Raw genomic sequence first — 14909 nt, forward strand, 5'->3', positions numbered from 1 at the left:
CTCAGCACCTTTTGCGGCAGTTCGGAAGAAAATCTGAAAGGACCACATGTGTTTTCAGCTGTCCTCTAAACGAACAGTGTGGTAAATGGCTACAGGAAGAGTTTATCTCCAAAAGGTGATGGGATAGGCAGTGCCCCAAGCCCTCAGCGAGGATGGGACAGGCACAGACAGGAGCAAAGCCCCACGGAAAGAAACCCATCCGGCAAGCAAGACTTTCAGGGAAGGATTGGAGGAGTTCAATATGTTTAGTGTTTCTTTGCCCAGAGAGTAACGTAACCTCCAGTCACAAGGAAAACTGCTGCAAAGAGTCGCTGTGTGATGGTAACTGCCATCGTGTAAAGAGGGGCAGCGCACAGGGAACCCCAAGCTGGGTGCATGTGAGGTGCAGCGAGAGTAGCACACATCCCCCCCAAAATGCTGCCATTGGCTTCAGGATCAGCAAACCCCGAATGTGCAGAAGCAGCTCCTGCAGCAAGCGCCGCTGCTCCCGAGCAACCCCCCGGCCACTGTTCCTGCCCACAACGAGTCCTGAAGTGCCCGATTTCCCCTGGGAAGGGGGACATGCGCCCACGCGGGCGCAGGCGGCGAGAGCAACACCTGCAGCAGCAGCACTGATCTCCGTACGCCGCACAAATACCTTTCTTTCCCCGCAAACAGGCCATTTAGTGACACTTAAAACTAAATCTGGGGTTTATGTGAAAGCGATTTTAGAGTGCACTGGAAACCCCAGGTTCCTTTTTCAATCTAACCAAGTCTTTAGAAAGCAATACTTTAAGCTTCCATTTGCAAGACCCTTTTAATCTCTGCAAATTATTGGTAAGAGCTGAATCAAGGCAAACTGCCATCAGCTGTGATCACAACACTGTAACTGGGCAATAAGCGACTATCGCTGATTATTTAGAAGAAACTATTGCTTTTAGGCAGGTTGCCACAGAAATAAATTAGCATTTATACTGGATTATTGAAAAACGCAAAAAAAAAAATCAGCCTCTATCTTTATGTCAATTGTGTCTTGCCAAGGTCAATATCTTTACTGTAATAGGCACGGTCTCAAATAGCAAGAACAACTTATGTGTGGAAATGAGCACCGTATGGCCAAAATATGTCATTATTATCAGAAAGACAAACTGATCTCTGAAATAACATCTGCACTCCCACAGCTTTAAATAACGGTGACCTTCTGTGGAAGGTGTGTAATCAAGGAGCTAGGAATATAATTCAAGAAAATTAAAACCTAATAGTTTGACTTCACGGTAGGTTCTTTCCTGTCACCGTCAACCCTATTGCATTTGTTATGTGCTTTTTGAAAATCTTCTTTTGAAACTACTTTGCTTGAAATCTGCAGCTTGATTTTGCCTGGCTATGGAAGGACACAGTCCAGTTTTGAACGGCACTCACACGTAATGACTGATTAGGTTAGAAAAACATACATTCTGTAAATGTGAATGATTTGAAGGTTTAGTGTTTTTCTTGTGAAACATTTGCCATATCAATAGGATTTTCTTTACCAGCAGCCTGGCACATTCTAATGAAATGAAACATCTTCTCCTCGTCAGAAAATGCAGCCACTGAAGTTGAACTGGAACAAAGGGGTGTGTTGGGTTTCTGCTGGAGTGAAACAGCAAAGGGAAACATCACCTCAACACTTCATTTCAGCAAGGACCAAATATTTGATACTGACCCTGCCAAAGGGTTCATTTTCAGGACGGTTACAATGCCTGGTTTAAGAAATGATGAAAGCCTTGGTTACCATGTTATGCTTTTTACCAAAAAAAAAAAAAAATCATGTGGGAAAAATTCTGGGGTGTTTTCAGTGTAGAACAAACACGAGCAGTTTTGTTGGCTGGACAGTTAAATGTCCCAGAGCACAAGCGGAGGCCACAGGTGCCGGGACCATGCCCATCGCTCCACGGGCCACCTCCTTGTACTGGACCCCAAAAAGGGGACACCTGCCAGGCTCACGTGCACGGGGCCAGTCCCGCTCATCCCTTCGCCTGATTTCCATCCGGTTTGTTACCAAAGCAGCACCAAGGCCTCAGCGAGATCCTAAACCTCCTCCTTGCCCCTGCAGCTTGCAGGGAATTGTCCCCAGGGCACCAGGACCAGGATCGTCCCTCCCCAAAGAGGAGCAGGAACGCTGCTCACCGCCTCTCCCAGCTCATCTCCATCCATCCGCACCCCGGGGGTCTCACCTGCACAGAGCGGGGCTGCTGTGGGGTCCTTGCTTTGCCAAGGTGCAGGTTATCGCCAGGGCTGTGTCCCCCCAGGGCTGCCCAGGGTCCCCCTTCCTCCTCCTGCCTGGCCGGGGGGGCCCAGGCCTGATCCCCACCCATCAGGGCAATGCCACTGCTCCAACAACAAAGAGGCACCTCTAAGTCTGGGGAGGATGGAGCTTCCAGGAGCTCCAAAAGGGACAGAAAACTCCCTTCAGGAAAAAAATAAACTAAAATAACAGTATAATCATCAGCCCTTTGAGGAAGACTAGTGAAGTAAGAGCTGAGCTCAGACGATGCTCTTAGATCAGTGCAGCCAGGGCCTGGGCTGGGGGCACCGGGGGGTCTGCTGGGGGGCCCTGTCCCTCGGCGGGGGCAGAGCCGTGTCCCTCCCCGGACAGGCAGGTGGGTCACCTCCAGCCCCAGGGACAGAGCGCTGCGAGAGGGGAGGCAGCAGGGGGGTTAAATGGTTTTGTGAAGTGGGGAGGGGGAAACGGGCGATGGAAAAAATAATGTGGGCGCCAGGAATTGTGCTTGACCTGTGGGAAAATTGTAACTGAACAAAGTGTTGCAGGTGAAACGGGTGGGGAGTGGGAGTTTGGGAGAGAGGAACAGCAGGAGCAGCACCGCACACAGAGGTCCGAACGTCTTTAACTGCTGCTCTGCACCGGGGGTGTTTGGGGGGGGAAGCGCAAACTTTAACAAGCAGAACTGACCTCTCTCTGATTTTGTTATCCTTTATTTTTCTTTGCTAATCACCCCAGTGCTGGAGGTGCTTCGCCCAGCAGTTCTCACCAAAGGGATCAGAGCAAAGATGGGTTGTGGAGAGGGGATGGGAGGGGAAGGGTCCGGTCCCGAGGTGTGGGGCACACCCGACCCCCCAAAATGGGACTCAGCCCCTCCCGGAGCGGGGCAGGGGAAGGGCAGAGAGTGCCCCCCGGGCCGGCCCGGGGACACACACCGGGAGCGGACAGACACACGCCCGGGGGCTGCAGTGCAGGTGCTGCTCATCGGACTCGCCAAGTTTTATCTGTCTGTATGGAAATCGCAGCTTTGCTGGTCCCTGACCCGCAAGGGTTGTGCGCGGGTGGGTGCTCCAGCCTGTGCGGGTGGGCTGGCACCCCAGGGCACCCAGTCCTGCCGGGGTCGCGGGGCAGCGCCAGAGAGCGCGGGCAGCCCCCGAGCCCCCGTCTGAGAGAGCGCATTGATCAGCGGGGCAAACCCGCGGTGTTTGTGCGGGATCCGCTTGCTGCTGCGGAGCGCGCCGCCCGCCCGGTGCGCACACCTATAGCGATGTACAGGCGCATACCCGCGCAGAGATGCGCGGAGCCCTACCCGCCGCCCGTCGCTCGGCACCGCCCGGCCGCCCCGTCGCGTGTCCCTGCGGCAGAAGGAGCAGGGACCGCCCGCAGGTTCCCACGGCCCCTCAGAGCGGGCAAGTGCCCGGGTGCCCCCGCCCCCGAGCCCCGCTGCCCCGGCCCGGGGGCACAGGGCAACAGTTTGGCCTCGGCGTCTGGCCGCGCAGCGTCCTCTCAGCCTGCAAAGGGCCGTCAAAGAGCCCCCTCAGCTCCATCAGCAGGGGAGCCCCAGCCGCTGCCCCGCGATGGGTCCCGCCGCAGGCATCTCCGCAGCCGCAGCCCGGGGCGGGAGGGGCGCGTCCCGCGGCCGCCCCGGCCCTCAGCCGGGGACACGGGCAGCCCCGAGGGCGCATTTCGTTGTCGCAAAACCAACGAACAAACGAACAACGACCAAAAAGCAAACCCCAAACCAAACCGCAAACGAAGCATCATCCCTGAAAGGGCAGCCGGCACTGCGCGGGTGCCCGCCCGGGCCCGCACCGCCGCGGGAGCGGGGCCGGGAAGCGGCGGCCCCGGAGCCCCGTCCCGCCGCCCCGAGGGGCCGAGGCCAGCCCGCTGCCTTGCCCTGGCTCGGGGCCGCCCGGCCCTGGGGGAAGCGGGGCCAGAGAGGGGCTTCCCCGGCTCCTGCCGTCGGGTCCGCGCCCCCCGGCCGTGCCGCGCCGCGCACCGCGGGGGGACCGGGCAGGTACTTACGGGCGAGGGCCGCGGGGCTCGGCCCGGGCCGGGGCCGCTCGGAGCTGCTCCGGCGCTGCCCCGGGGCCGCCGGGCTTAAGAGCCGTCCGGCGGGCGCAGGACAATGGCCGGGAGGAGGGGGCCGGGGAGGGCGGCGGGAGGCGGGGAGGGGACGGGGCCACCCGCCGCCGCTCTCCCCCGCCGGGCGCACTCGCTCCGCCCCCCCGCGTCTGGCGTAAACCCGGCGCCGGGCTAAAAGAAACGGCGAGCTACCGGCGCCCGGGGCTGGTGGCCGCCGCGCCGCGCCTCGCCCGCGCACGGCTCGCCGGTGCCGGCGGCAGCGCCCGGCCCGGCCCATCCCGCCCCGTCCTGTCGCGCCATGTCGCTGAGCCCCAAGCACACGACGCCCTTCTCGGTCACCGACATCCTCAGCCCGATGGAGGAGAGCTACAAGAAGTTCGGCGGCATGGACGGGGCGGGCGGGCTGGGCGCGCCCCTCGGGCCCTACCGCCAGCCGCCGGTGCCCGGCGCGGCCGCCGTGCCGCAGCACGTCGTGGCGGGGCCCACCGGGCCGGCCGCCTACCACATGCCCCACGGCGTCTCCCAGTTCCCGCACGGCGCCGTCGGGGGCTACTGCAACGGCGGGCTGGGCAACATGGGCGAGCTGCCCGCCTACCCCGAGGGGATGCGGAGCGGCGCGGCGGCGGGCGGCGGCTGGTACGGGGCCGGCGGCGATCCCCGCTACTCCAGCAGTAAGTGCGGGCGCGGAGCGGCGGCGGGCGAGGGGCGGCGGGCGGGCGGGGGCAGTCGCTGCCCCCGACGGGGCGGCCGCCGGCGCTGAGCCGCCTGTGCCGCTCAGTCTCCAGGTTCATGGGCCCGTCGGCGGGGATGAACGTGGCCGGGATGGGCGGCCTGAGCGGCATCGCCGAGGGCGCCAAGGCCATCGTGCCGCTCCACGCGGCCCCACGGAGGAAGAGGAGGGTGCTCTTCTCCCAGGCGCAGGTCTACGAGCTGGAGCGGCGCTTCAAGCAGCAGAAGTACCTGTCGGCGCCGGAGCGGGAGCACCTGGCCAGCCTGATCCACCTCACCCCCACCCAGGTGAAGATCTGGTTCCAGAACCACCGCTACAAGATGAAGCGCCAGGCCAAGGACAAGGCGGCCGCCCAGCAGCTGCATCCCGACGGCGGCCTCTGCCAGCAGCACTCGCCGCGCCGCGTCGCCGTGCCCGTGCTGGTGAAGGACGGCAAACCCTGCCCGCCGCCGGGCAGCGGCACCCCGGGCCCCGGCCAGCCCGCCCCCCCGCCCCCCGCCGCCTCCGCCGGGGCGCTCCCCGCCGCCGCCCCCGCCGCCCACCCGCACCCCGGCTCGCTGGGGCAGGCGGCCGACCTGGAAGAGCTCTCGCCCAGCCCGCCGGCGCTGCACGGCCAGGTGCCCGCCCTGGCCCCCATGGACTCGGCTGGCGTCGACTACAACGGCGGCATGGTCAGCCCCAACCTGCTCTACGGCAGGACGTGGTAATCCGTGTCTCCGTCCCCCGCCCCGCCCCGCGGTCGCTCCGGGCCCCGACGGCCGCCCCGGCCCGGTGAGGCGCCTGCGGGAGCCCCGACAGCCGCCCGCGGGCCCCCGCTTTATGCGCGCCCCCTCCGCCCTCGCTTAGTTTTTTTTTTTTAGACTTTCCGGGGTTTTGAAAGGTTGGACCCGAAGGCAGAGCCGCAGCGGGGCGGGCGGCCGGGCGGGCGGCCAGGCGTGGGCGCGGGGCCGCGTGTCCGTGTGTGTGCGTGTGTGTCTGTGCGTGTGTGTGCGCGGCGTGTTCGTGTCCCGTCCGCCTTCGTGCGGGGATGCGCGGCCGCGGGGGCCCGCCCGGGAGAACCGCCCCGACGGGGCGGCCGGCGCCGGGGGGACCTGGGGGCGGCCGGCGGGGCGGGGGGCTCCGGCCCCGGCCCGGGCCCGCTCTCCTGGGGCCGGACACCGGCAGCCGAAGCCGCGGGCAGCCGGGAGCCCGCGCCGGTCCGCGTATACCTTACAGACCTATTGAAGGCGAACAATAAATCTTCTGAAGTGCAACTTATCTCAGCAGAATTAATTTTATAAGGGTGCCCCTGAAGTGCAATTTCATTATTATCTGATTGAAGGTAAATTGAATTGTAACTCAAGGTCGAGGAGGCAGCGAGCGGGGCGAGCGGCGGGCAGGAGCTGCCTTTTGGAGGACGGGGAGCGGCTGGAGCGCGAAAATAAAACGAATCCAAGCCCGGCGGCGGCGGAGGGTGTTTTGGCAGAAGAGCTCTCGAACGCTGGTGCTCTGATTTAAGGGGGAAAAAAAGTTTTTATCGTTATTATTAATTATTGCTCAGTAAACGAATGTACGCGCGAAGACAGCGCCGCAAACCCGGCACCTGATGAGCGTCCGACGGGCAGCGGAGAGCGCGGGACCCGCCGGGACAGCGGGAATCGGGCCCCGCAGCGCCCGGGGCCGCAGGAGGAACGGCGGGAGCGCTGGGCCGGGCCGGGCCCGCGGGGTTCGGCCCCTCGCCTCTTCCCCGAGGAAATGCAACACACCGGGAAACGCATCTCGGAAGTTTCCGCCTTTTTTTTTTTTTTTTACAATAAAAGGAAACGGTGTTCTCTAGAGTTGGCTGCTTCGTTCTCAGTGTACGTGCGGATGCGGCTGGACCATCCCCGGACAATCCCCAAACCCCCGTTTTTCCACCTCCCTCTCAGTCGCCAAAAGGATTTGGTTCCGCGGCCCCCGCCTCTGCTCCGATCCGCTGCTCCCCAGCCCCTCCGGGGGCTCCGCGCCGTGAAGGAGCGATTCTGGGGCAGAAAAAACGCATTTCTGCTGCTGGGAGGCCAAGGAGCGGCTCCCGGCCCGCTCCCCAAGGGCCGTGTCGGGGGCCGGGAGGGGCAGGGGGTTCCCTGCCGGCGGCTCCCGGGTGGCGAGCAGCGGGACCCCCTTCCCCTGCCGGCGGCTCCGCAGCGCTGCCGCTCCCCGCGCCGGGCGATGCGCGGCGACCCCGGCGGCTCCGCTCCCCTCCCCGGCCGGGCTCGCACGGAGCGTTTCTCCCCGGCTTGCAGGAGGGGTCTGAGCCCGGTGGGGTGAACGAACCCCCCTCCAGCCCTGGTAACGCCAGGTGGGAGGCTTCAGCTTGGCAAATACGTAGATGGAGAAAAGTAGAGCAGTTTCAGGATGGCCACGGGGATCCTGTCCCCAAGGACCATCCCCACGTCCCCCGGTTGTGCTGGGGTGCAGCGGGGCCACCCAGCAAACAAACAGCCGGCCCGGAGGCTGCTCCAGGGCCAGGCCCTGCGCCCCGGCAGGGGAACCGCAGCCCCGGGGCCCAGCGCGGGCTCTGCTGGGGAGCACCGGCCGCTCCGAGACCCTCGGACACGGGGGAAGCCGCACGGACCAGCCCTTCCCAACGCAGCCCCCCAGAGTGTTCATCCAGCCCCGTTTTGGTGCCCTCCACCCCCAAAGGCACGGAGAGAGGGACAAAAGCCCGTGAGGACGAGCCGCCCCGCTCCTTCCTCCGGCCTCGCACTCAACCGCTGCATTTGCATGAAAATTCACCTTGGCTGCTGGTTTTGTTCTGCTCGAAAAGCAAAATTACTTTTTTGAGACCCAAATATTCTCCCAGTGGAGGGAGCAGGCCATTGGTCTCGCAGCTCCAGGCAGGATGGTGACCCTTTGCATCATAATGGGGGACTCCGCTCCACCCTCAGTCACTTGAAAATAATGAATCCAGTTTCATGATTTCTTCCTCCCAAGGTTACAGTGGTCTTGGTCTTTCTCCTCATTGCTGGTGATTAAAATCCGGGCCCTTGAAGGAAGAACCTGAACAAACCCACTCCCGGGAGCGCCGGGCTTTGCAACCCTGCATAGGGGCAACAGCAGTGCTGGGAAGTTTACTGATGTATGTGATACGTACATTTAATGGAAAAGTCCAAGTGGGGCACAACAGAAAGATGTTATATTAGCATTAATGCTTCTCATTCAACTGAATGCTCCCATAATTTTTTTTTTAACTAAACTAAGATTTTAAACACTATTATACAGGCTGTGTGGGAAATAATTCCAAGAAATGACTATAAATGTGTGCACGCAGGTATAGATAAAAGATACGAACCCGTTTTGGAGGGTCTGGAAATAAAACACATGACACTGCTCAGAATTTCAAAAGCCACTTTATAAAGCAAATAAAAATATTTACTGATTTGGTACACTCACACAGAAAATCCCTAGAAAGAGTGCTAAAAATGAATGGAAACTCTGTACTTCGCGGCTATTTTAAATTACATACCAAAACAGACAAATACACTCCTCGTGCTTGTTTATGTTACAATAACAAAGTCAAAAACAGGCAGAAGTTGTTGAAGTTGAAATGTTTTACTTCAAAGTCCAAAAAGTCTCCTCTCTGCGAGAAATTCCAGGAAGCATCTGACAAGGAAAAGCGACAGACGTATCTTGAAGCGCCGTGCCCGCCGTGTCTTCCCGAGAGTTCATAAAATCCAATTTCTATGCATTCTTTAAAACTCCGGGTCTGTTTTCAGGCTCTTCTGTGTGGAGTGAAGGGTGTTTGGAGTGACAGGCGCAGCAAAGCACAGCTCGTACACGTAATAAAGACAAACCACCTCTCCCACCTCATCAAACGGCTCAAATTAGCAGGTCTAGCTCACTGGGATTTTGCAAAGCGCTATTTCCAAGCCCCGCGACAAAAAAAATAATCAGTTTGGTAAGAAATGTGCACATAGTTTAAAAACTACAGGGATGTTTCTGAAGGATTCCATTTCCCCCTCCCCCCCAATTAATAAAAGAACAAAACAAACCCCAGACATTTTCTATACTTTAAAAAAAAAAAATAAAATAAAAGGAAAGAAAATAAAAGAGTCGAGAGCTAATTCCAGCTGTATCTTCCTGAAGGAGGTGGTAGCGGGTAGGGCCTCCCGGGGCCATATCCCTGCAAATAAACAAAAGCAAGCATTTATTTTTTGGATTAAGATCCCAGTAAACAAGTGGGGCGAGCTCCCGGCGCCACAGGAAAATGAGACAATGCAGAGCAAGGTAGGCGGGCTGCGCTGCCTCCCCCTGCACCGCCGGCTCCGAGCGCCCCGGCCTCAGCGCTCCTCATCACCACCACAGGCCATATTTGTACACATTGATATTTTAAAGAAAAAAAAAAAAAGCATTTGTTGCAGAAGCCGCGTTTTTCAGCACTCGTTCATTTTAAATAACGACGCCTAAATCCCACCTTGGAAACCAAACGTTTTTGTATTTAGACAGGGCGTTCTGTACATCAATTATCCGGTGAAAAATCTGTTGGAAAGTTTCATAAAAAGTCGCCTTGAAACATTTAAAATTATTTCAAACCCTGACATATCGCAGAGAGCAGAAAGGTAACAAAAGGCGATGCGCTGACGCCAGCTCTGGCCTTTGTTCATTTGTTTCCTGGAGGGTTTTTTGGCGGGCAGGGGCTTCCCTCCAGGTCTTTAACAGCAAAATGCACCTTCCCCGTCCCACGGGGTCAGGGAGCCGGGACCGAGGACAGAAGAGCAAACCCGCACTGGGCAGGTCCGGCAAAACCCACGTTCTGAGCTGAAACCCATTTGTTACCCCCGTTTCTGAAGGACCCTGAACAGAATACGCCGTTCCCACCATCAGGAAGGTTTTACGTTTGTTTTTGGATTTGATTGTGATCGATTAAAAAGGGAACGAGTCAACGGCATCCCCTGAAAAATCCTTCCAGTGACACGGACAGCAGCAAGCCCTGCACACAACTACCATTTTCATGTCCTGGAACAGCCACACCAGACGTTTATCTGGACTTTCAGACTAAAATAAAAATGTCAAACACCTGCACAACACAATCGAGTTCATTCTTTAGTTTTCTAGAACAGCTGGAAGACACCAACAAATACCCAGTCCCAGAGAGCAACCCATATCCATGGCAGTTGCATTAATTTCGTAAGCACTTTGTAGCAGCGCGTTTATTAACCTCTTCAGACCATGTTCTGTATGCTGTAAAAAAAGAATTCAGAGGTGAAAGGGACCAAAGATAATTATTTATGCTGCTATGTGTCACCACTTCCACTTGAATCCCTTTTCAAGGCTTTAAAGCTTTGAAATTTTCAGGCAGCAATGCTGGATTCAATTATCGGTGTTGCACCCTAAACCCTTTAAGGTAGCCTCTAATTTTACTCCAGTGCTGTCAGCCCTGAGGAAATAATGACATCTGAAAGTTCATTTTAAAATAACAACAACAACAACAAAAGAATAAGAAAGGCAACAAAAATTTAACAGGAGATAAAAACCAGTTGGAAAGCGAAGCAACTGAAAAGGACATTTTTCAAGGAAGCAAATTTACTTGAGCTGAAAGATTTGTTCTTAATAACCACCTCATAGGTGACTACAAATAAAAGCATTGTCACCACCCCGTTTTAACTTGGATTCATGACCCAGACGAGACATCCCGTGCTGGCGACAGGTGACTCAGGTTTGGGCAAGACTGCAACGTTACCCCACAGTGATATTGAACCATCCGGGTGACAAACAGCTGCAGTTGTCCCTGCCAGGCTGTAGCTGTTACACTCGGAGATCGAAGGTTGGGAATGAACTCGTTTAAGCACCGATTCCTTTTGCAAATGCGTCCGCCTACGCCACCCAGGATCAAGGGTACAGCAGACAGACTTTTTTCAAGTATCTCTTTTCCAGCCCTAATTAAACACCACCCAGACTCCACCAGCACCAAAATCCCCCACTGGTTTTTCTGCATTGTCACGGCAGCCCCTGGTACGGATTAGTGCAATTATGCTTTTATTCCTGTGTCTCTGGGTTTTTTTGGGGGGTAAATCTGCGTAACACAAAATGAAAGATTTCGGAAAGCTGATCCTATCAATGCACCTCATCCAAATTTACAATATACCTGAAAAACCGCCCGGGATCGGTCGGGCGGCACAGCCAGGATCCCCCACCGATCCCCCGTGAAGCCTCGTGTGATCTCAGCCCATGCAGCCCGGTTCTGCCTACAGCCAAAACCAGTCCTGGAAGGGTTTGTACTGGGAACGCCTCCCCGTCACACCTGGAGCAACAGAGCTCGGTGGCACGCTCGCCTCTCTTCTCACCCCGTTTCTTGCTGCAGCATCCCCACAACAACTGAAGGAGCCAAGGACAATTCTTGGCGGTTCTCAGCCCAGCGAGCCTGCTCTGCACCAGGAGCTCCGGGGCAGGAGCTGGGGCAGAAGGGGGTCTGGCTGCTGCCGAGGGCTCAGCCGGACACGAGTTCCCGAGCTACAGAGCTTTTCAGCAGCGCTGCGTAATCCCGTGGCCGCAGACAATGCCCGGGACGGCGCCAGCAGCTCCCGGGCTGCACCAGGCAGGGGAGCACACGGCACCCTGCAAAAACCTCCCCCAGCAACGCCCCAAGGCTCTTCTCCCACCAATGCGGTTCGACAGGACACGGGTTTACTGTATTAGCTGCATGAAAACCCACACAGCATAACAACATCACGGTGCAGAAGCAGTTGTGATAGATAGCGCTACCTGAGCCTCCCAACCAGAACAGAAAATAAAACATAAAGCAGACAAAGAATCAGAGAAGTGGTAAAAGTGCAATGGCAAGGGTTTCACATACACCGCTGACGTTGCGGTTCAAATAGACGGTACCTGCGGTCCCTGCTGCACACCAGAGACCAGGACGTTACCCAACACGCACGCTGAGGGCAGGGTTTGCACCACGTGAAAACGACTGTGCTGCCCACGGCACCCAGAGAGGCCCAGCAATCAAACACAAACTGTGTGTGCTGCACCGTGTAACACCAGGGTTTGTGTACGGGGCACACGGCAGGCGGGGAAGAAGAAAAGAAGAACTAAGAGCGTACACCAAAAGGTGACGTGTCGCGAGCACGTTTATGAGAGGCAGCTGAACCAGGTCCCAACAGGCAGCAAATTTCATCAGTTTGTGCCTCAGTTTCCATATAAAGGACTGGGAAATAATGCTGTTACCAAGCAGCTGAGCGCTCTTCCTCCTCTTTCCCCATCACCGGTAGCTGAGTTATAGTTCTGACTTACCAAAACAGCAACAGAACTTAAAGTTTAATATAGATATCTGAAGGGTACTTTAAGCTAGTATATAGCATTGCAAATACTCAAAATTTCTAATACAAGAGTATATGCAGATTATGTGTTTGCTGGGAACGCACACACAGAACATCACCTGCTGCTGAAGCGTTTTCATTCTGTGGCATTTTCATAAGTGGACGACAAAGTCGCCTATAATTTTGGATGAGGTTCTCCTATCGCATTCACTTGTTTTCATTTATCCATGCAAAGGTGTTTTCACGTGTGCTTTCACAGACGTTTATTTCTCTGGCTACTAGATTCTAACATTTGTGTTTAAGTAGTTTTTCAGCTAAGAGAAAGCCAAGAAACATTTGAAAGGAAAAATTAATGAAGTCGTAAGAATCTATATTTTAAACATATTGGGGAGAAAGCCTTGTATCCCCAAAAAGTGTAGCTGATGGGTTTCCTTACAGAGGATGATGACTCTGGCTGAAATACTTTTCCTCAGATTCCTCAGGCTGCAAGAAGCGCGTGACCTGGTAGCACGCTTGATTTACTTGTAAGGAGAAGCAGCGGCGGCAGAGCCATGGCAGTGACCTCTTGCCAGGGCGCACACAGAGGGCTGGGCAACGCGGGGACACTCACCTGTCCGTGCTTTCGCTGCTGGGCTAAAACCAGCCAGGAGCAGCCGCCCACGCTGCGTCCGCTCCCCACAGCCCCACGTGAACGGCGCCTGGCTCAGGAGGGGAACGAACCACACAAAACAGGGCAAGGTTTCCATACCTGCCTTCCCCGGTCCATGCGATCCTCGGGTCGCTGCGGGTAGCCCATGGGCCCGCCCAGCGCCTGGTACTGGCCGGGCTGGTACTGGCTCTGCGCTTGCAGCATGCGGTTCCAGGCCAGGAGAGGGGCGGCCCCGGCCGTTCTGCAGAGAGAACAGAACACACGGCAGCGTGAACACAGCTCCTGCAGGGAGCTTTGCAGCACAAAATCCAAATTTCTGTAGTCTCGCTCGATGAACGATTCGATTTGTCTCGGAGTTAAGCACTGGCACAGCCAGCTATGCCCGCGGTGGTGCTAATGACAGCCAAGTCATTGGAGATAAACTGGGGAGGGGGGAATATCTTCCAACATTCTCCTACCAAAGGCCACATTTCCTTCCTGCTTCCTTCATCACAGCTTGAAAGCCACAGAACCAGGTACCGCCACAAGCAGCAAACTCCACTTTACAAATCACAGATTTCTCAGATTCCTGGAAGGATTCCGTCCATCTTTTATTTTAGGGGCAAATTTGCCAATTCATCCGCACTGATCTTGAACACAGATTAAACCCCAGATATCACCAAGTTAGCTAAACATACCGCACCATCCAAAGAGTAAAACATGTGCGATACAGGAGAATGAGGCTTTCTTTTCTAAATGTCCAGACTCTTTCTGGGAGTCCATTCTTTCTAGTTAATTGCAGGTTGCAAATGAATTCTTACTGCGAGTATTCTGAATCTAGGGTAGGGGCCTTGGCTGCTTTTTCCCATCCATTATTCTGCTCAATATGTCAGAAGGTCTGATCGGGAAGAAACCTTTTCAAGTCCTATTGATGCCGTTTTCAATTGACCACGGTGACCTAGCAACATAAGCACTAATTGGCGTGGACTGACTGACATTTGGTGTACAGTTTATATGGGAACACAAATTCAACATCCATTACAACCTAGTTTGCCATCCCAGATTACTAACAGCAAGAAATGTTTTAATTGCCTTCGAGTACCTATTCTAACATTACAATTATAAAGCAACACGTATAATACATCAAATCATTGTTTGAATAAAAATATTTAGAAAAACGATATAGCGATTATATAGTCTTTAAAACAGCACGGGGAAGGGTACAAATCCTTACAGAATTGACAGCAGTTATAGTTTTGCAGTACAATATATTGTTGTAAGGGGAAAACACTGGCTGGCTGAGACAGTTAATATCGTCCGCCCCCTGTTTAAGAGTGATTCGGTGGAACGGCGTGTGCCCAGCCTGCCGAGGGACAGGGGCGGTTTCGCGTTGACCTGCTGCGCCCACAGACGCTCTGAACGCCTCCGGAGAGCCTGTGCCTGGCTTGGCGGGGTTCAGCTGGTGGGACTCCGGCCCTGGAGGAGTAACCCAGCCCCGGGGCTGCTTGGTGTGTTTTAAAAAGGCACACGCGGCCCAGGGAGGAGGCAGGATGCACGGGCAGCTGCGCGGCGTTGGGCAAACTGAGCTCTGAGGAAGCCATGCTGGGGGAGGAAGGACTTTTAAACACACTCCACCGGCTGAACAGAGCTGAAGCCCAGACAGCTAAACATAAGAAAATGAATTAAACCAGGTACTCCGGCCGTGAAGGCTGTCTGGGTTGGGATGCTTTGGGTTTCACACTAGCGCCTGCAAGCCAGCTGCTCCACCTGCTCACGCAAAAGCCTGCCTGATTTCAGAAAGGCAAAAGAATCTCCCACCGTCTCTAGAAAGGAAATAACTTGATTCCTGTTTACAGAAATAGGAGTCTTGCCTGGTAAAAACACATTCGTTAAACACAACGTGCAATACATGTGCCAAAACCAAACACGCACAAAAGCTAAGTGGTAATATAC

General features: G+C 55.8%; 2 protein-coding genes across 2 annotated transcripts in view; one reads left to right on the forward strand and one right to left on the reverse strand.

Annotated features, from left to right (window-relative positions):
• Nucleotides 1–4622: 4622 nt before the first annotated feature.
• On the forward strand, nt 4623–5761 carry NKX2-4 (NK2 homeobox 4). The gene is made up of 2 exons (XM_065632371.1): nt 4623–4995; nt 5103–5761. Exons 1-2 carry the CDS (start codon nt 4623–4625, stop codon nt 5759–5761), a joined length of 1032 nt encoding a protein of 343 aa, XP_065488443.1.
• Nucleotides 5762–8403: 2642 nt separating this feature from the next.
• XRN2 (5'-3' exoribonuclease 2) overlaps nt 8404–14909 on the reverse strand; it is a 38458-nt gene continuing 31952 nt past the window's right edge. Inside the window, exons 29-30 of the mRNA XM_065630967.1 lie at nt 13077–13218; nt 8404–9195 (exon numbers count right to left, since the gene is read on the reverse strand). Coding sequence (XP_065487039.1) covers nt 9133–9195; nt 13077–13218 — 205 coding nt within the window. The 3' untranslated portion in view covers nt 8404–9132. The remainder of the gene's footprint in view (nt 9196–13076; nt 13219–14909) is intronic.

This window comes from Caloenas nicobarica, chromosome 3 (assembly GCF_036013445.1).
Source record: "Caloenas nicobarica isolate bCalNic1 chromosome 3, bCalNic1.hap1, whole genome shotgun sequence".
Taxonomy (NCBI): Eukaryota; Metazoa; Chordata; class Aves; order Columbiformes; family Columbidae; genus Caloenas; species Caloenas nicobarica.

What these genes read in the sequence shown, in the direction of transcription:
- NKX2-4 (XM_065632371.1), top strand. Translation starts at nt 4,623, where the DNA reads ATGTCGCTGAGCCCCAAGCACACGACGCCCTTCTCGGTCACCGACATC. An exon ending in CGATCCCCGCTACTCCAGCA is followed by an intron (nt 4,996 to 5,102) that starts GTAAGTGCGGGC and finishes TGTGCCGCTCAG; the next exon opens with TCTCCAGGTTCATGGGCCCG.